Consider the following 22,132-nt stretch of genomic DNA (forward strand, 5'->3'; position numbering starts at 1 on the left):
ATGGCCTTGACGGTGATGGACAAAAGCACTACTTGGCATAGGGCTTGCTTGCTCCAGGGATTGCCTGTCCCTCCTCGCTTTTGTCTGGCAGATTTGTTCCTGCAGGGTTGGCATGGTGTAGGTTCCTTGGATTAAACAATGACATCTATTGGGATTCTAGAATTAGATCTTCCCAGGGGCAGCACCTGCCCTCTGGGAACAGATTCCACCAAGATCCAAACGGCCCCCACTCTGCTATTGTTTGAAAGAGCTAGGAAGACTTGGCTTTTCACTCAGGTCTTTGACTTGAAGGACCCTTCACTTCATCATGCTTGCCATCTTTTTAAAATTGATTTTATTGTACATTTTTATTGTTATGAGTCACTCAAAGTTGATAGTAGCAAGATGACAAAAAAATTAATAAATTACTATTGTTACTGTTAATTTTAAGCAGAGCTCTTGGCAGAGTCTGCAGTAGTCATTACCCGGTGAGACGGGTTCAGACCTCAGCAAAATAAAAACATGCCAGGAATGATTACCTGCATCTTCATGCCATCCAGACCCAGCCTGCAAGAAAAGCAAAAGCAAGCATGAGAGGCATGGCAAAGAAGAAACAGGTAAGGGACCTGTAAGTTTCACTATCATAAACATATTTATATATCATAAACAGTGAGCCATGAGTAGCATGAACATTGGTCTTCTAGTCATTCCTGGAAAGGCCTTTTGAATAAGAGACAATGGCTAAATTAGGACTGGATGTGAGGAAGGAGGCAGGCAGGCTAGATGACCCACCCTTATACTTATTGGCCTATCGCTAAAACTCTGCAGGGATTTCCTAGAGGGGTGAGTCACAACACAAATGGAAGGGGAAAAAATGACTTTGTAAGATTTTCTACCTGGAACTTTAATGTGTACTTCTCATCTCAGGATATCTCTCCCCTACAATACATAGTCTTTGACTTACAACTGTTTCAAGTAGTTTAATAAAATGCAGTTAAAAACACTATACAAGCCCTCATTAAGAAATTATATTTACACACACACCAGGAACAGGAAGGGTCTCACAAGAGCAGATAGAGGTAAATCCTAGAATGGCAGGAAATGCATCACAAAACAATAGAGATGAATGCTAGAGAGGAATAAAGCTGCACACAAGGCAGACATAACATCTGTAACATCTTCCTCTTTTCATATTAACAACGCACAACATTGTAAAAGTTCAGATGAGAACCAGTACCAACACTTTCTACAGATTTAGTCTATCAGGTGGTTGCGAGCATCTGCTATTATGGTTGAAGACTGGCCCTCTTGTGCAGACTGGCTCTCTTTGTACCAAGAGCTTCTCTGACCTCACGGAGGCCGCTGGGCTCTTCTCGCCACTTACTGGGGCAACCAGTGTTTGACTGCTGTTGGGTATACTGGTCACTCAGAACTCTCATCAACATTGGTCTGAGGCATCATCACTGTGCATTTCTTATTGTCAGTGGGTAAATGTGGTGTGGGATCTGGCCTGTCCACTGGAGATGGAAACTCTGACTGTTCAGCCACAAGCAAATCCAACTGGAGCCACAATTTCCATTGCTAAGCAAGATGGTTGCTAGGTAAGTCATGCCAGATTTTATGATCTTTTTGCCATGGATGTTAAGTAAATCACTGCAATTGTGAAGTGAATCAAGAGATCCTTACATGAATCAGCTTCTTCCATTGACTTTGCTTGTTGGAAGCTGGCTGGGAAGGTCACAAATAGCGACCACGTGACCCTGGGATGATGTAACTGTCATAAATACATGCCAGTTGCCAAGTGTCCAAATTTTAATCATGTGGGGATGTTATGAAGTATAAGCATGAGGACTGGTTGTAGATCACTTTTAGTGACACATAGGGTCACTAAACAAGTGGTTGTAAGTCGAGGACTACCTGTATAACCTTAGATAATCCATCTATATTCTGGAATTACTTTCTAAATGTATTTTGGAGTACATATGGTATCTTCTAAAGGATAGTAGGCAGTATTTAAGAGCCTACTTTGCACTTTCAAACTACATAACAGCTTTCATAACATGGTATCTTTTAGCTGTGTTGCACCAGACTAGAATTTACACTTTGCAAAGTCAACTCCCAAAATACCTAACCAGAATAGCTAATTCTATAGTTCAACATATCAGGAAGATTCCAGGTTAACAAAGTTTGCTGGACAAGTTTGGATTTCAACAAACCCTTACCAGAGATAGTCCGAGATTCTAGAAACATGTCCCTGGAATGCGGGAGACTTCTCTCCTTCGACATGCCAGCGTACGAGCATGTTAATTGTTTTAGATATCTACAAAGGCAAAGAAAAAACTATTATTTTCCTCCTAAAGTCTAAAGTCATCTGAGACTAATAGCTGTGCTCTTCACAAATGTAGCTCTTCATCATTTCAGAAACTCCTGAGAAAACCAGTATCTTCTGTTTAACTGTAGACACAGATGAGAAATATTTAAAAGTACAACCTTTTTCATAAAAATCAAAGGAATATTAACTACTGAGCAAACTACTGAAGTTTGCAGATGATACAACAGTGATTGGTCTCATTCAAGACAATGATGAAACCACATACAGATGAGAGGTTGAACAACTAGCCTTGTAGTGCGACCAGAACAACCTGGAACTGAACACACTCAAAACCATAGAAACAGACTTTAGGAGAAACCCTACCATACTACCACCTCTTACAGTACTAGACAACACAGTATCAACCGTAGAGCCCTTCAAATTTCTAGGTTCTATCATATCTCAAGACCTAAAATGGACACCTAACATCAAAAACGTCATCAAAAAAGCACAGCAAAGAATCTTCTTCTTGCGCCAACTCAACAAGCTCAAACTGCCCAAGGAGCTGCTGATACAGTTCTACAGAGGAATTATTGAGTCTGTCATCTGCACCTCTATAACTGCCTGGTTCAGTTCTGCAACCAAGGAGAAAACCCCACCCCCACCAATACTGGCAGGGCAAGCTGCTGAATATAAACAGGGAACAAACCCTGCACTCCCCAGCACTCATGATGGTACTTGTTGAGTAATGAAACTTGGTTGCGAACAAAAACAAAAAACACAGCCCAAGCTCAGAGAGCCCCAAGGATACCACAAACAAGGGTGCCACTGATTTTCTGCAGAGCAATTTATGATACAATACAGTGTTATTGAGTTAATTGATACTTAAAAATTACTTACAGAGCCAATGCTGATGAACTTGGTAAATTGGTCATCAGCCTTGATATGATCATATAATTCCTCCACGGCTCGCTGTCTCAATTTTTTGATGTGAAATTGCTCATAGATATTGGCTATTGCTGGAATAGAAGCAGAAAGAGACCTATGGAAGACTCAGTTTACCTTCTGAAAAATCAGAAGCAAATACAACAGAAACTGTATTCAATCAATTTGCATATGATTTGCACAAACAATTTGCACAATCAACCCAGCATATGTTTCCATCGTAATTCAAGCTGCAACTGGGAAACACATCTTATTTCCATTTAACATATTGCTCCAGGCAAACCATGTCTAGTTTTTACACCTTTCTTAATCTTCATTCACCAGCCCCCCAACGAAGGCTTTCGTTTATAGTTTTGCCATTTCCTGTTAAATGTATAGGTAATCTTCAGGAAATGATGGCAATTGGGACTGAAATTTATATTGCAAAGCGATGTGATCATAAAGTCTAAATCACATGACTACATCACTTAGCAATAGCAATCCCTGTGGTCCCTATTGCGGTTGTTAAACAAGGATCATGGATTTTTAAGTGAGTACTTCCTTGCAACTTCCTGCCAACTTCCATTAATCAAGATCAGTGGGGAAACCAGCAGAAAGTTGCAAGTCCCAGGTGCTCCCAAGGCAGGTAGATAAGTGGCTGCTGCCAGGTGGTAGAGAGAGAGAGAGGGAGTGTGTGGATGAGTAAGGGAGTGAACAGGTGGTCAGGAAGGAGTGGCACAAATCCAGTGGGATTTGGGATGGCTGCTGCCATGGGAGAGGATGTGCAAGGGTATGCGAGTGACTAAGGAGGGTGCTGTCAGATAGGAGAATAATATATCTGTTACTATCACTGTCATTTTGGGGAACCATTAGATACAATGAAATGTTAGGAAAAACACCTCTTAGGCTTATCTTCCTTATATTCTGAGGATCCTTTTGGAATTACAAAGATGTTTCCTTGGCAGCGTTTTTTATTCTGCAGTAAAATGGAATCTAGCAAGAACAAATGAGGGAGGCCCTTCGGCAAGAAGCAGGTTTACATACCATAGATCACGGTCAGTAGCCAACTATGTGGTGTGTATAAATCCCCAGAAGCAATATTATTTTTTTGTGCTGGCCAGTCAATACTGTCGTAGTCTTGTACGTAGAGTTCCTACAAAAGAAACCCAGAAGAATAAAGAATTAGCATTTGAAGATCCACAAGAAATCTCAGTGGGTTTTGAACAGACAAAACTGTTACTTAAGGAACATGCCAGAAGCGCTGACTTCCAAAAGGCCTTTAGAGAGATTCCACCATGAGACCAGAAAAAAACAATTGTGCCTGCCCAATATTTATTTAATATTGTATCCTAAAAGAGATTGGACAACCATTTGTCTGAAATGTTATAGTTTCCTGTTTGAGTAGGGGGCTGGACTAGTCCCACTCACTCCAAGAGAAGAGCCTTTAACAGATTAACAAAGTTGGAAGGGACCTTGCAGGCCATCTAGTCCAACCTCCTGACCAAGCAGGAGACCCTACATCTGCTTCTACCTAGGATCGAACTCACAACCTCCTGATTGTGAGACGAGAGCTCCACCTCTAGGCCACAGCAAACCGAGTTCCCATGTGCAATAATTTCTTTGGCAGAATCTAGGAGAAGAGCCTTCTCTGTTGTGGCTCCCAACATTTGGCAGATTCTTCCATTGAAGGTAAGGTTGGCCCCATATTCCTGGCCTCCCAGAAGAGTCTTAAAACCTGGCTCTGTTGGCTGGCCTAGGGCTCCAATAAGGGTGCTTAATGCTGGGGCTGACTATGCAGAGAGAATATCCCCACCATGTCATATGTCCTCTTGGTTTTTTTATCTGTATTTAATCTTTCTTACTTTTAAAATTGTTTTGTATTATCTTTTTATTATGCTGTAAGTCATCCAGACTTACTTTTACAGTGAGATGAGTGTCACATATGTTTCATAAGTACATTTAATAAATAAATTAGATTATCCCACTGTAATGCCCTTCCACCTGCTCTTTTCAACAGCCAATTTAGCAACACCTCTAAAATATAAGTCAGGGAGAAACAGAAGCTATGGGCCAGGTCCTGCTGTGCTGCCTTTTGGTGGAGATATCTGGACTACAGGGAGTCTTAAACCATTTGTTTAGTGACCATTCAAAATTACAATGGCACTGAAAAAAGTGACTTATAACTTTCACACTTACGACTGAATCAGCATCCCCATGGTCACGTGATCAAAATTCAACTTCTTAACAACTGGCATGTATTTATGACAGTTGCACTGTCCAAGGGTCATGTGATCACCATTTGTTACTTTCCCAGCTGGCTTCAAAGAAATAGTCAATGGGGGAAGTGAGGTTCATTTAACAACCACATGATTCCAAAGTGTGGAAGGGTTAGCTGGCATCCACAAAGGAAAACTTTCTAAGGAATGAGTCACAGTTCTGCTGTGCACTGACTTAACCGGAGAGAAGCAAAAACCTTTGGTGATCAGTAAATTGGCAAAGCCATCCACATTCAAGAACCTGCAGCCCAAAGACCTTCCTGTCACCTGGAAATCTTAACAAACCTACATGGATGACTGATGCCCTATTTGAGGAGGGAATAAGTGGTATTGACTGAGAAATGAAGAAGAAGAAATGGCCCATTCTTCTTGTAGTGGACAATTGTCCTAGCCATCCCCAAGTGAATCATCCTACAAACTGAAAAATTTGCCTCCAAACACTACATCAAAACTTCAACCTCTTGACAAGGCATAATCAAAACATTCTACTGTAAATGCACTACTGAGCCCAGCTTCTGCAGTGGGTCAATGCTAAGATCCAAACCTATGGTTCGTCTGCAGAAGCAAATCCCTGACCCTGATTCAGAAGCAATTTTCCAATCAGTACTGACTGAGGTACAACCCATTGGGAAACTGCTGGAAGCAACTGATGAAGCAAAAGAATTAAATAAGGACCATAAAACTGCAGATATTCCAAAAGAAGATGAGGTCAGTCATTTGATAATGCAATTACAGTTATTTGCCATGGAAAATTGCCTAGATATAGTGAGTGGTATGGCCAGCATTCAGCGTGCTTTCTCCACTTACCTTCATAACATGAATAAGAAACAGACTAAAATTGACTCTTTTTTTCATGAGAAAATAATACATACATAAATGTATTGATTTTGTATGATGCAGTATTGCATGAATGATTTTATTATGTTTTCATTATGTGTGTTTCTGTAAAGTAAAATGAGGCATGTGTACATATCAGTACAGTTGTTCAGTATGCCACTTTCATTCAGTCCCTTGGGTCAATTTTCAGAGGTTTTATTCTATTTTATGAACAGAGAATTACAAGCTTAAATAGTAAGGCTGTGCATTCTTTGAAAACTATTTGGAAAGATGTTTTGGAATATGAAAGAGCACAAGCACAGCTTCTCTTTAAAGCATCACTAAATACAGGGGTGCTTTAATAAGCTGAATGTGTGGAAGCCTGAAAAAGTAGCTGCTTTAAAATGATGCCTTAATCCCATGCATTTCATAATACCGCTTTGAAATAATTTTTGAACCATGTACACCTCTTCTAAATTGGTTTTATATATATACATATACACAGAGAGAGAGAGAGAGGGAGGGAGGGAGGGAGGGAGGGAGGGAGGGAGGGAGAGAGAGAGAGAGAGAGAGAGAGAGAGAGAGAGAGAGAGAGAGAGAGAGAAGTTGGGGAGGGGGTGGGGGTCAAAAGGCATTTTCCTATATTTCAGTTTTGAGCTACACAGCTCGACTCCTTATCAGCCAGCCAGGGTGAGAGGTATATATTTAAAGTCACAACCCCTGGTATGCCCAAATATGGGAGGAAGGTCACACTTCCACTCTCTGTCTTCGGCTCGTCACAAGAGACCACCCAGACAGAAACCCAATATTTTTTTTACTGTTGCCTTTTTGTTACATTTGTTATATTTATGCTGATAAATAAATAAAGGGAGACTAGTATAGATCTATTTCAAGCTATTTAGCTCTCATCAGCTAGCCACACCCTTGTTGGGAATCGAAACTGTGCTCTATTGCCTCTTAGGCAGATGTGTTAACTATTGAGCTACAATGGTTAATGTGACTTTAATGTGACTTTAAATATATATCTCTCACCCTGGCTGGCTGATAAGGAGTCGAGCTGTGTAGCTCAATGGTTATCACATCTGCCTAAGAGGCAATAGAGCACAGGTTCGATTCCCAACAAGGGTGTGGCTAGCTGATGAGAGCTAAATAGCTTGAAATAGATCTAGTCTCCCTTTATTTATTTATCAGCATAAATATAACATATATATATATATATATATATATATATATATATATATATATATATATATATATATATATATATATATATATAGATAGATAGATAGATAGATAGATAGAGAGAGAGAGAGAGAGAGAGAGAGAGAGAGAGAGAGAGAGAGAGAGAGAGAGAGAGAGAGAGAGAGAGAGAGAGAGAGAGAGAGAGAGAGAGAGCGAGCAAAAAAAGGGGAGGGGCGTCAAAAGGCATTTTCCTATATTTCAATTTTGGAATCCTTTGGGGACTGGGAAACTGAAAATTGGCCCATCTCCTTAAAGCAGCATTAAATACAGGGGTGCTTTAATGAGCTGAATGTGTGGAAGCCTGAAAAATGTAGCTGCTTTAAAATGATGCCTTAATCCGATGCATTTCATAATACCGCTTCGAAATAATTTTTGAAGCATGTACACCTTAGATAGATAGATAGATAGATAGATAGATAGATAGATAGATAGATAGATAGATAGATAGATAGATAGATTGATTGATAGATAGATAGATAGATAGATAGATAGATAGATAGATAGATAGATAGATAGATAGATAGATAGAGCGCAAAAGAGTGGGGGGGATCAAAAGGCATTTTCCTACATTTCAATTTTGGAATCCTTTGGGGACTGGGAAACTGAAAATTGGCCCAACCCTGCATCTTAAACAAGATCAGAGATTCCATTGAAATTGAAAGTCATTGGACTAATAGGAAAGTTATGCTTTGGCAACTACCTGTCGAAGGCTCAAGATAAGTTCATCTTCTTCTGCAGTGAGGCGGACAGCATAGCAGTAGGCCATTGGCAGGTAAACCTGGCGGCAGTGACACCAAAGTGTGGAAGGGTTAGCTGGCATCCATGAAGGAAACAACCTATTGTGAAGTGGAAAGAAGGGAAAAGCTCGTAACAGTGGACGGTTGCCTGCAAAGACAATGTAACAACTTGACTGAAGGAAATGCAAAAAGATCATGACAACAAAACATGGAGTGGCTGCTTAAACACACTTCATCCAGTAGGCTTTGAAAAATTAGCCACTGGCATGCCCATCTCTAGCAACTATCAGACCTCAAAGAGTCTTCATGAAGTTGTCCAGTATGTAAATAATTTCACCTTTGGGGACAGTATCAAAAATACTGGAATCAGGTTGTACTCTTTTGGTCTTAGATGAAAACTGTGATATAGTGACCCTTTTTACTTTTAAGTAGACAAGTTTAGAGAGCCATTTGGTAGTGCTTAAAGCACCATACACTCCTTCCTGTGGGGAGGGGATATTAGATTCTAATCTTAAACATTGAGGTGAATTTTTAAAAGTAAATATAGGAAATTCCTCCTCAGCTTGTAGAAAAGAAAACAGAAGAGAAAGTAAAACAAGCATTTAGAGGACATTCAAGAGCCAATATGAGGGGAAAAATCCCAAAATGCTCTTATACTAAATACTGAAACAGATTCCATTAATAATGTGACTTCTTCAGTCTCACCATGAAAATACAACTAAGAATTCATTATGAAGCTTACCTCATAAATAAATTTTCACCATTTTACAAGTGGTCTGTTTTGGAAGGAGATAGGGGGGATAATCTGGAACATGGGTTGAAAGATAATAAACTGATCTGAATGAATAGGAAATTAACTGACTTGCAAACAGCAGGTGCAAATTCTAAGAAACCTTTGTATCTTGGAAGGGGGGATGGTAAACAGGGTTGGGAATTTTTTGGGTCAAGTGCATCCATCCATATAACGAACACAGACAGAAGCTGGGTATAATTTTCTTGATGATGATTTACACACCACATCTCAGGAAGCAACGTATTCATTCCTTCCCAACTGTAGACATTCAAGACAGCCAGCCAAAGTTTACCCCAGGAAACGACTCCTACAGCACCACCTGAAGAATTCCAAAACAGAATAATATCAAAACAGCTGACAACTTTATAAAACATAAACAGTTCATAGTTATTACAGAGGAAAAGAAAGGGGAGAAATGATCTATTTAAGAGCTATGGTTCTCCTTTTTCCCTCTGCTTATGTGGTGTGTCTTGCCTTCTCAGTCCCAAAAAGACACTGCTACCAAATAGTCTGGCCTCATCCTTCCTCTTTTTCCATTAGCCCTGTTCATAACAACAGTTTTTATGAGTCACTCTTTACAGATAGGATTTTCATATCTCCTGAAGTTTCTGGCCAGGAAAATGTACAACATACAGTAGAAAACAAAAAGTAAAAGAGTGGCTTCAATTTATTCAGTCAGAGAGAAAGCAAGAAGAGCTAATGAGTAACTTTTTACCTCCCATAGAACTAATACAAATACCTACTATTCACTGGACTTGGAGCAGACCAGAAGAACAAATCTACTCACAAGGCTAAGTAAAATAGGGAACTCTTAGGAAAAAAGAGATGGTGCTTCCTACTTAAAGACTTCCTAGGTATCAGATCCCTAAAAGTGATACTGCCATTCAATTGGGAGGAGGGGAGCCTCCGAGTTAAATCATTAGCTACATCTGAAACAACTGAGTTTTACAACTTTACAACTGGTTTCCTGTCACCGGGAGACTGAAGGTCCCAACATCTCTCGAGGGATGTTTATGGTAGCCATGTAGGATATATAACTTTGATGTCTAACTACAGATAGCCATGGGAATGTGTGCTTTATTGACTCCCAGGGCAGAAGAGTTAAGGAAGCATCTTCACACTTGTATATTGGTCAGAATCTGCATTCTGACAAAGGGGAGGGGTCATTATCAGCTTAATCCCATTTGCATGGCCTAAAGGTTTTTAGGTGCTGCTTTGCTTCTAATGGTTTCCATACTGCTTGATTAAAGGTTCCGTTTGAAATAATCAGTTTCAAGAGTCTTTACTTTCTCAAGTTAGGAGTGGAGCCATTACACTAGGAAAATTGAACAATGTAAGTAATATTTAATTCACAAGTGGTCACATAATCATTCCCATTTCCTGCAAATAGCAAACTATTAATCAATGAACAGCATTAGGCATGTTAATTACTGAGCAGCTTCAATCAAGCTGAGAATATCATCTGAAAACCAGAGGAACCTCTTAGCTAGATGTTTAGAAAAGGAGGCAGGTTGGCATCAAGCTGATCTTTTTTTCTTCTCCTAGATTTTCATAACAACAAACATGATCACCGAGAATCAAGAATGCACTGAAAAATCTAAAGTAAAAATGTAATATTCCCCCTCAAGTCCTCCTGAACATGGGAAAGCTCAAAACAATGAAATAGGAAATGTATTTGCTACATGTTTAAGTCTTTGGCATCAGCAAATTAAAATGAATGCCAACTGGATATTTTCAGCCAGTTGACCATGCTGTTTACTACTCAGGACACAAAAACAAAGAAATTGCATTTTTTTTCATAATCAGGAAGGATCTAGTGAAAGTAGTATTTGGGCATAATGTAGCAATGATCAAATATTAGCCATTACACTTCCTGTACAACCTTTTAATATGAAGGTTATCCAAGTATATTCTCCAACCACTGATGCAGAAAAAGAGGAAATTTTATGGTCCGGGGTTTGGATCAAGTTGTCCAATTTTATGGACAAGTTTTATGATCCAGTTTAACGTGAAATCAGTAGAATATGCAAACAAAATGTGCTATTTGGAGATTGGAATGTCAATGGTGGAAATCATGATGAAGAAAATATAGTTGGACTATACGGCTTAGGAAACTGAACTGGAATGGTCAGGCATGAAAGACAGGAGCACACATGAAGTTCCAATTAAACTGATATATTACAATTCATGCTTATGCACAGGAATTTACTGAACTAAACTTTAGCACTATTTTGGCACTAGATAAAGTCAACGGAATTCAAGACAAACTGGATTTAGTCTGTTTGTGATTATTTAAACACTCTAGGCTGATTCCTCTTTTGACTTGCCTCCAAGTTCTGCCAGTCCTTCTCCTTCAAGAACAGAACAATGTATCAGTTTCTGGCAAGCTAATTACTTCACTGATGAATACAAAAATGAAAATAACTATGCTATTGGCAGAAGCATGTGGAAGACTCAGCTACAAGAGCAAAAATGTGGCCAGACACTCACTATGGAACAGATCATGAACTGTTCCTGTACAAGTTCCAAACTAACCTAAAGCATAAGAACAAAGCCAACTTGTTTCCATGATCCAATCTTGAGCATATATCCACCATTTTCAAGGAGCTTGTCAGGAATTGCTTGGAAGCCCTGAACCTAATTTGACAGAGGATCAGAGGAAATGAGGAATAATATCAGAGAAATTGTTAAGAATAAATGTGAAAAAAGACTGCCAAAAATAGAATAAAGAACACTAGATGTCAGAATAAGAAGTGGAAATTGCCAAAAAGAAAACAGAAATTAAAGTAAATATAAGAAAAGATCTCAGAAAGCAACCTAATAAAGAGTTTCAGAAAGATGTTACAAATGACAAGAAGTGGTATTGACACTAATAAAGACACTGAAGACAGGAAGACCTGAAGGGCCAGAATAGGGATAAATATTTCTAAAGACAGTGTACCAATATGGTCACTAAGAGATGAAATCAACTTAATCCATAAACACATAAACCATAATTATTCTGTAAGCAGAGAGTCCTTTTTTCCAAAGGCATCAAATGATGGTAAAATGAAAAATAAAAGCCACATTTATTTCCAGGCTCCAGCTGGTCATTCACCTTTGCTATGGAGGTTATTTCGAGCCTTCACTAAATCTGGATCATCAGCGCTGACTCCAAGAATACGCATGGCCGTGTAGTTCAGAGCAGTAGAAAATACCTTAGACAAGTCCTCAATGTGTCTAACAGACAACAAACAAGAAAAGTGTTAGGTAGATGGGTTCACACAAGAAAACCCAACTGTACTTCAAGTTCTGTGAATTTTTAAGAACTGATTAAACCAACGAAGGCAAAATAAAAGAGCATGGAGTAATTTTATTACAACTTGACTAACAATGGCTATATTTTAGAGTTTTATTTTAAATGCATAAGAGAGAAATATAATGCTGCAGATTGAGATTAGGTAGAATTACAGTTTGCTTGCAGAATCAATTCACCAGAAATAGGAAAAATTAATACTGTAATCCCTTAGCTTTCAAATGATAAATCAGAGCAGCAAAGCTTAATGAGCACTAGTGATAACAATTCTATGGATTTGTTTCCTATTCATCCAAGCCATATAAACATTAGGAATATGGTGTTATCTGGGCTGTTTTGAGTTTCTTTCTCTCTTCTATTAATTAAACATTCCACCTTCTAGACAATGTGGAAGACAGAAGACAATGTCTTTTAGACAGAAAGTCATTCCTCAACCTCATTTGTGAAAGGAAGCTATTAGCGCATTTTAACAATGCAATAAATCTAACATTTCTTTCCAAGAAATATAACTATAGGAAGGATAGCTTTAAAAAGAAAACAAAGAAGTCTGGACATTTCACTATCTATAGCTACAATTAATGTATCTGTTAGAAGAAGCATTGGAAACAACTGCAGGAACCAGCCAGGAGTTCCCAGCCCATAGGTGGGTAGGAAACATTTTAAAGTAACTCCACCTTAATTGATCTGCTGTGAATTTGTCTGGAAGTTATTTTTATAGTTTTCAACACTACACATTAAACTAGCATTAAGAAGTCTTCCTGAAATTCATATCATTTTCATTTGCTGAGTTTTCAAACGTTGTGGGGTTTAAGAAGCATAAATAGGACTAAGCAACAGAATTTCCACCTATTCCAAACAAAGCCACTGTCTGTTCTAAGCCCTTCCCCCATTCTCCCACTTTTTTTCCTACCAAAGTTATTCCCTCTGCTTTTATTTTATACTATTTTGGTAATAAAATCATAATGATGGAAGGAACCTCAGAAGTCTTCTAGTCCAACCCTCTGCTCAAGGCAGAAGCCTTATGCTATCCCAGTCAAATAATTGTCCAGTCTATCCCCTCTTGGCTTCATAAAAAATCTGTCAATCGTGACGCTAGAATTACTGAACAGTTATTAAGAAAGTAGTGTTTTATGTAAAGAGAAATCTATGCTTATATTTAAATTAGTGTGGATTATGACAGGACAAATGTTATTAATAAACACAGGTGTGAACTATGTCGGAGCCCCCAAATTAATAAAAATTAGTCAACATGACAAAAGACATATATAAGATACAAAACAGAGTAAGCTACAGGCCATTGCAATAGCAGATAAATTGGATAAAACAAAGTACTGGCAGGGAAGGAGGTAAGGGATAAAAAGCACAGATTATGCACAAGCTTTTTTGGTTCAAGTTGATGTCTTGTATATTTCCTAGAGATAGAAAAATGTTAGAAATAACTATACAGATAATTCTCAGCTAACAACCATTTGTTTAGTAATCGTTCAAAGTTACAGAAGAACTGCAAAAAGTGACTTATAACCATTTTTCACACTTATGACTATTGCAGTTTCCCTGTGGTCACATGATCAAAATTCAGATGTTTGGCAACTGACTTATATTTATGATGGTTGCAGTATGCCAAGACTGAGAAAGATTCTCCAAGGTTTCATAAAATATTTCACTGAAATAGTAGATTTTTGCAAGATAACAAATTTCTACTACCCTTTCAAAATGCAAAGTAATGTAGATTTCTTACTGATTTCTTAAGGCACTAAACACTCTTGGTCAATTCCTGAAACAGGTATCATCTTCTCCTTAGGAATCCCAACCATTTGCTCCTGAAGTAATTGGCTAGGTATTGATGCCCATCAGCAATAAGAGCTTTTGCCTTTTTATTCCTTTGGTTCAAACATGTATGATATGCCACTGTGTAATATGCTTATGAATTCACACTGCCCACACCAAGAGCGGCATATCAGTCCCTTCTGAACCAGGATGGCATCTGCCAGCTGGAAAAAGGAGTGGCTGTCACATATTTACAATTGAAAAAAACAATCAGGGACATCTCTATTTAGGCTGAGGAGAACTGAAATGTTGCTAGTGCTACTGCCACCACCACTGGTAATGAAATAGCGAAAGTCCTTCTGAAGCAATGGCTTTTGAGCTTTACTCACAGGCCCCATCCTCCATCTGGGAGTTGCACTGAACGCAAGTAACGCACCATCTCCTTCCTACTTTCTTCTGTTAGTGGAATCTTAGCAACATGGCACACAATCAGAAGTCCTGTTGGAAAAAGACCAGAAGGTAGAAAAATGCAGTTAAGGATGGAAAGCCTTTTCAGGCAGCAACAAGCTGTTGAAATAATGAATGGTCTCTGAGCTTCTGCTGAAATCCAATGATTGGAATGCTTAGACTTAAAAGATTCCAAGAGGCCTGGAGACAGACCTGTCTTTTAAACTCACCACTGTCATGAGCCAATTTGTTCTAGTTATCTATTCCTTTTAAACTATTAGTCAGTAATTGGTAGCATGTAGAGAAACATTTACCGTATTTTTCAGAGTATAAGACGCACTTTTTTTCCTCAAAAAAACAGGCTGAAAATCTGGGTGCATCTTATACATCGAATACAGCATTTTTTGCCTCCTGAAGTCCCATCCCTTCACCAAAATGGCTGTGCATACCCTTATGGAGGCTTTCAGAGAGCTCTTGGGGGCTGGGGAGGGCAGAAATAAGCAAAAAATGGGTGGTTTTCTCCCCCCCCCTCCCAGCAGCACTCTATAAGCCTCCATAAGCAGTTTTTTGACAAAAAACGGGCCTGTTTTTGTGAAAAAACGGGTCATTTTTGCTGATTTTTGCCCTCCCAGCCTCCCCCCAGGAGCACTCTGCAAGCCCCCCCGCAAGGCTATTCATGCCTTTTATTTTTTAAAAAGGGCCCATTTTCATGAAAAACCGACTGTTTTTGGGAGGTTTCCATAGTGAAAAACTTTTTTTTTTCCCTTTTGGAAAGCTCTTTAACTGATTGATGAAAATTACATTGATCAAGTGCTGTGCCAGCAGAAACAAGTCTTAGGTACTGCAGATTGTCACTGATTTCTTTCTCCAGCACATGGATAAATACACCTGGAAACATCTACCTACCTACCTACTCTCTCTCTTCCTACCTACCTACTGTATTTCTCCCTCTCTCTCCCTCTATCTACCTACCTTCCTACCTACTCTCTCTCCCTACCTATCTACTGTATTTCACTCTATTTATCTCTTTCTCTTTCTATTTCTCTATCCCTCTACCTACCTACCTACACTCACTCACTCTCCCCCTACCTGCCTACTGTATTTCTATCTCTCTCTATATTTCTCTATCCCTTTATCTACCTACCTACTCTATCCCTACCTACTATATTTCTCCCTCCCTATCTCTCTCTATCCCTCTATCTATCTACCTACCTACTCTCTCCCTACCTACCTACTGTATTTCTCTCTCTCTTTCTATTTCTCTCTCTCTATCCCTCTACCTACCTACCTACACTTTCTCTCTCTCCCTACCTACTGTATTTCTCCCTCCCTCTCTATCTATCTATCTATCTACTTACCTACCTACTCTCTCCCCCTACCTACTGTATTTCTCTATTTCTCTCTCTATCCTTCTACCTACCTACCTACACACACACACACTCTTCCTACCTACCTACTGTATTTCTCTCTCCCTCCCCCTCCTCCTTTATCCACCTACCTACCTACCTACCTATTCTCTCTCTCTCCCTACCTACTTACTGTATTTCTCTCTCTTCCTCTCTCTCTATCTACCTACCTACTTTTTTTTAAATTTGCCTCTTCAAAACCTTGGTGCGTCTTATACTTTGGTGCGTTTTATACTCTGAGAAATATGGTAATTAATTCTGAAGTAGCTACAACCAATGTAGCTTAGTAGATTTTTTGCCAATGCATGACCATCTGTGAGAAGGAGCTACTGGGACCTTTCTTGTAATAATACCTGGCAACAGAAAGAGAGGTCCTCCATAATCCTCAGCCCAATGACCATCCTCTGCTTGGAGGCCTGCAAAAAATTTCATCCCATTTAGCGCTGCCTCTTCTGCAGTACAGGCTGTAGGCAAGATTGGGAAGATTTTAGTCTGCAAAAGAGAAAGAATTGGAACCAGAAAGTAATATAAATGACCAGACTGTAGGTCCATAAAAGTCTAAAGGGAACTGGCATATGTATAAAGATGTTCACTGAAGTCTTCTGCTTTATTCAAGCAGTACAACGTATGGAGGGGTACTTAACTGCTCTCTCTCCCAGATTCTGGTACAACAGAAAGGATAGCAGCTGACCTTGGATTTGCTCCCTAGGCAAACCAAAAACAGTTCTGATACCAGCCAGAAAAGATTTATAGTGAATTTGCTTACTTGTTCTTTGTTTATTAGTTTTTACAAATGATTGAACATATTCAGAACACCTTCCTCCTCCTATTTTCCCTACAACAACCCCGTGAGGTGAGCTGGGTGGAGAGAGGATGCTTGGCTCGAGGTAATCCACTAGGCTTTAATGGCTAATGCAGGACTAGAACTCAGTTTCACACTTTCTAGCCTGATGCCTTAAGCACTAGACCAATCCTACTGTATGATAAACCACAGGTTATCTAGCCCTGATTTCATTTCATCTATTGTTTTATGGAACCAGCCAGTATCTGTATGCTTCCTAAAGGGCAGTATCCTCTTTCACCTTGTGAGAATCTGTTGAATATTTCTTCTGGACCCAGATCCAACACACTGATGCCTGAAACACTGAAATATATTGGTAAGAGAAATATATGGAATATGAGCCTTCTTCAAGCACTCTCTTGTATATACTGGAAAGTAATATTCCTAATTACAGAAGACTAGAAATAAAAGTTGAAATCTGCAGTATAAGTCATGTATTTCAGATGGTATCTTTCTAAAAAGAGAGCTGTAGATCGCTTTTGCATCCTTTCTCCAATTTACAGAGGGCCAGCACTGAGATGTGTACATAAACCATCTGAATCCATCACATCTTCTTATAGTTTTGTCCTTTCAGAGGTTTTTGTCAAGCAAATCGGTTTCACCATATTTGGCCTTTTCCAAAAGAAATTAAGTAATAACAGACAAGTTCCCCAGAAATATGATGCGCTCTCCCACCATTACCATTTTCCCTTTTGCAAAGACAATGTGCGTCGTGGGACAATTCCTGGATACTCATGTTAACAGTAGAGCTCCACAGATATTCACAGTGCCTCACATGACCCAAAGATGCACTATGAATTTGCTCTCTTCCATGTCTGCTAGAGTACAGAAATATTTTGCAACAGACAAGCTGTCCTGCTCTCTAAAGACTGAACTTGAAAGAAATTGCTGAGAGTTTTGCAAGCTGTCCATCCCCCTCCTATCTCATATTCACAACAGCATCAGTCACTTACTGTGTCCAGCCCTAGAGAATGAGCCTCCAGTGCAGTCTGCTCCCGCTCCACACCCTCGCCATCTGCTAGATATCGCCACCGCTGCCGACCTTCTTCATAACTCAAACGCCAGCGGGTTAAGTCTGTGGCTGGTTCTGTCTTATATGGGCCTCCTCTTCTCCGTAAATATCTAACAGGGGTGAAAAGCAAAAGAGAGACCCTAGGTAAAGCCTTCATCCTAGCATTGCAAATGAAAAATGTCCAAGCATTAGGATCCAAGCAGTGTCTGAAACTTGTTTTTTAGGATTCCAGCTTAAAACTAAACTATGGATTAACTGTGGATAAAATAAAACTCGCTACAGCCACATGTAATAGAAAATGTAAGGAAATAAACCCATTGGATAAGTAAAACAGAACAATTAATCAGTAGAACAGCTTTTTTCCAGAAGTTATGAATGCTCCAACAGTGGTAGTTTTTAAGAAAAAACTGGACAACCATTTGTCTAAAATGATATAGGGTTTTCTGCCTGAGCTTTAGAATACCTCCAAGGTCCCTTCCAATTTTCTGTTAGTCTATATCTGTTTAAATGTGTAATCTCAAAATCCAATAAAAAATTAAATCAGGAAATAAAACATCTACTGTTTCTCCCTGTATGCTTCCAATGTGAAGCTGCTTGGTTTGTGGAGGGTTCAGCCCCATTCCTGCTTCTCAGCATTTGCATCTCTTCTATTAATCATACCATGATATGCAAACAGCCAATTATGGGCTATTCATCTAATGGTAATTCAATGTGCTTTGGCTTAGTTCAATATTTATATAGGTAGTCCTTGACTTACAACAGTTCATTTATTGTCCCAAGGTCATATGATCATCTTTTGCAACCTTCTGACAAGCAAAATCAATAGGGAAGCCACATCCAATTAACAACCAGGTTATTGACTTATCATCTTCTGTGATTCACTTAACAACTGGTCATAAAATGGGACAAAATTCACTTAACAAATTTCTCACTTAACAAGAAATATTGAGGTCAATTGTGATTGTAAGTTGAGGACTATTGTACTCAGCTAATATACTCAAACTCTTAAGAGTAAAAATGCACCAGTAATTACTTGCACACCTTCTGATGGTGTGATACAGGGGATTGTGTCAATTTCAACAGATGATGTGGGAAAAGTTACAATGTTTTAATTTAATTTAAAAGGGCTTCTATTTTTGGACAAAGTTCTAAATCCTTCAAATAGATAAACCAAAGAAACATATCTGTTGACATCAAATTCCCCTCAAACGGCTTTTCTCTGGGACTGCTATTTAAAGAGCTGCATTGGTGACCTTTTTACATATTTGAGAATGATTTGCTTTCCAATAGCTGAGAATATATGAGAATAAGGTTAAATTGTTGGGTCTTGATGTTTTCTGAGCTCAGAGTGGCAAGAATCCAGGCTCCAAGCTGATGTGCTGCAGGCATTCTTACCAAACTAGCCTTTTTACATCAGCCTTCTTTGGTCACTAACTCCCTCGGCACCTCTATTTTAAGGGATTATTTTTACCATGTATCTTTTTATTCTACTATTTATATGGGATTTGTCAATTTTACTATGTTTAATCTATAAAAGGTTTATGGCTATTGCAAACCAATTCAAGTTTTTCTATGATATAGTAGAAGCGGCTTTCGATACCATCGACCATGGTATCCTTCTGCGACGACTGCGGGAGGTGGGGGTGGGCGGCACTGTTCTGCAGTGGTTCTCCTCCTACCTCTCGGACAGGTCGCAGTCAGTGTTGGTGGGGGGGCAGAGATCGTCCCCGAGGCCCCTAACTTATGGGGTGCCGCAGGGTTCGGTCTTATCCTCCCTACTATTTAACATATACATGAAACCGTTGGGCGAGATCATTCGGAGGCACGGGATAAAATACCATCAGTACGCGGACGATACACAGTTGTATCTGTCCGCCCCGTGCCAACTCAATGAAGCGGTGGACGTGATGAACCGGGGTCTTGAGGCTGTTAAAGACTGGATGAGAGCTAACAAACTGGTACTCAACCCGGACAAAACCGAGTGGCTGTTGTGATTTCCTCCCAACAATTTGGCCAACGTTCCATCACTCAGGCTGGGGGGTCAAAATTTATACCCCTCAGACAGGGTCCGCAACTTGGGAGTCCTCCTGGACCCACAGCTGAATTTCGACCATCACTTGTCAGCTGTGACCAGGGGGGCATTTGCCCAGGTTCGCCTGGTGCGCCAGTTGCGGCCCTACCTGAACCGGGAGGCCCTCACAACAGTCACTCGAGCCCTTGTGATCTCTAGGCTGGAATACTGCAATGTGCTCTACATGGGGCTGCCCTTGAAGAGCATCCGGCGACTTCAGCTAGTCCAGAATGCGGCCGCGCGAGTGATTGGGGGCGCACCACGGTTCGCCCACATAACACCGATCCTCTGTGAGCTGCGCTGGCTACCTGTTGATCTCCGGGTGCACTTCAAGGTCCTACTTACCATTCATAAAGCGCTCCATGGTAGTGGATCTGGCTATTTGAGAGACCGCCTTCTGCCGATTACCACCCTTCGTCCCATCAGATCGCATAGAGTAGGCCTCCTCCGAATTCCATCCGCCAGTCAGTGCCGACTGGCGACTACGCGGAGGAGAGCCTTCTCAGTTGCAGCTCCGACGCTATGGAACAATCTCCCCGTGGAGATCCGCACCCTCACCACCTTCCAGGCCTTCCGCACATCCCTCAAGATCTGGCTATCCCGTCAGGCCTGGGGATAAGACTTTACTCTCGCCCCCCCCCCCCCGAATGTTGAGTGAATGTTGTGTTTTACCGCTTATTATTTTTACTCACATTTTCTTTTTGTGTTTTGTCCTGCACTCCCCTCCCCTATTATTGTAAGCCGCCCTGAGTCCCCTCAGGGAAAAGGGCGGCATATAAATGTTTAATAAAACAAAACAAACAAAAAACAAATATAATACAGAAGAAGAAGAAAAAGATGTATAAAATACAAAAATGAATTTGATGACTAGATAATATGAAATATTATCAAAATTAACCTTTTTTGTGAAACAAAAGGACAACCAAACCACAAACAGCCTCTGTGTGATTTAAATTGTTTAACAGAGAAAGAGCATAGAGCAATAATGTATGTATCACATCATATATACATAGTACAAATATGTTTTTAATTATTCCCATTTTGTCAAAAAAATTAACGGGTAGATGATCACAGAAGATTCAAATCCCTTCTCAGACCATGGGAAAATGTGGCATTTTTTAATCACCAATTACGTCCTGGACTTTTCATTCTTTTCTCTTTTTCTTTTTGCATCGCCACAAGTAAAGCATCCTAGTGATTTTTCCAAACAAAGCTAAAACTAAAACGACCAGAAAGCTCTGGAAGAATCCTAAAATAGGAGAGATGCCAAAATACTCACGTTCCATCCATCCTGTCACTCTGAGCTAAGGTTGAAGCCTGCAGGCAGTAGCATAAGGACCGGCATAAAATAAAGTACAGCCAAGGCTGGACTTATCACACACCTCACAGCTCGACTGTTTCAGCGGCACGCTGGGATATGAAGTATTTTGGGTGAATCGTGGCCCAAAGCAGTTCCTTCTTGAGGACTACAATTCCCAAGAAGCTATTGGAAACATCCCGATTTGAACTGATGAAAGTACGAGCCAATCACGAGAGTTTAGGTACAATTGAAGGCGGAGTCAGTTTCCAAGTAAAGCTTGCTGTTGGTCTCCTATGGGAAAGGAGAAACTTTTGCAGGGAGTAGTCACAGAAAAACGAGTTATTGGATGTGGAACAATAACAGGCGCTGGTAGCTTTAACGGAGCAAGCGAGAGGATCCAAAGAAATGCAGGGACTCAGCAAGTCAAATTCCGGCGCTTTCACCATTGAAAATTTAAAGCCGAGGGGCGCCAGCCCTTCCGCGCTTTGATCTGGTTTTCCTCCTTAGAGCTTAAATGTGGACTGCTGCAGAGCTTCCATGCGAAGGAAGCGAGTCTGGCTCAGATCAGTGACAAGAAAATGGGGATGGGAAGAAAGCCGCAAAGAGCACAGAAGGGACGCTTCCAAATTAAGTGCAAAAATAATGTGTTGGGGCTACAGCCCTTTGCAGGGTGTGAGGCAAAACTTCTTTCAAGCCAGCCAAACCAATGTAACTCTCAGATATATATATATATATATAGTTGTAGGGCATTAACACCAGGTGGAAATCTTCCGGTGAAAAATTGCATCATGCTGGGGATCTCTGTAGAATTTAAAGTGATTTACAGCTTCACAGCAAACCAAACATGTTCTTGGATTATGCCTAACTGTGACAGATTGTGGTTGGAGGGAGGCAGTTAACGATTGAAACAGTTTG

The 22,132-nt window shown here is 40.0% G+C and overlaps 1 protein-coding gene across 1 annotated transcript in view; it reads right to left on the minus strand.

Annotated features, from left to right (window-relative positions):
- Positions 1 to 21,318, minus strand: part of LOC148045571 (lanosterol synthase-like) — a 43,474-nt gene extending 22,156 nt beyond the window's left edge. Inside the window, exons 1-11 of the mRNA XM_087716629.1 lie at positions 21,197 to 21,318; positions 17,788 to 17,956; positions 16,347 to 16,485; positions 14,530 to 14,638; positions 12,176 to 12,297; positions 9,301 to 9,397; positions 8,249 to 8,384; positions 4,259 to 4,367; positions 3,191 to 3,309; positions 2,202 to 2,299; positions 519 to 546 (exon numbers count right to left, since the gene is read on the minus strand). Coding sequence (XP_087572755.1) covers positions 519 to 546; positions 2,202 to 2,299; positions 3,191 to 3,309; positions 4,259 to 4,367; positions 8,249 to 8,384; positions 9,301 to 9,397; positions 12,176 to 12,297; positions 14,530 to 14,638; positions 16,347 to 16,485; positions 17,788 to 17,956; positions 21,197 to 21,207 — 1,137 coding nt within the window. The 5' untranslated portion in view covers positions 21,208 to 21,318. The remainder of the gene's footprint in view (positions 1 to 518; positions 547 to 2,201; positions 2,300 to 3,190; positions 3,310 to 4,258; positions 4,368 to 8,248; positions 8,385 to 9,300; positions 9,398 to 12,175; positions 12,298 to 14,529; positions 14,639 to 16,346; positions 16,486 to 17,787; positions 17,957 to 21,196) is intronic.
- Positions 21,319 to 22,132: the final 814 nt, after the last annotated feature.

This window comes from Thamnophis sirtalis, unplaced genomic scaffold, assembly GCF_051295495.1.
Source record: "Thamnophis sirtalis isolate CommonGarterSnake01/CBP01778 unplaced genomic scaffold, rThaSir2_p1.2 scaffold_5, whole genome shotgun sequence".
NCBI classification, from domain to species: domain Eukaryota; kingdom Metazoa; phylum Chordata; class Lepidosauria; order Squamata; family Natricidae; genus Thamnophis; species Thamnophis sirtalis.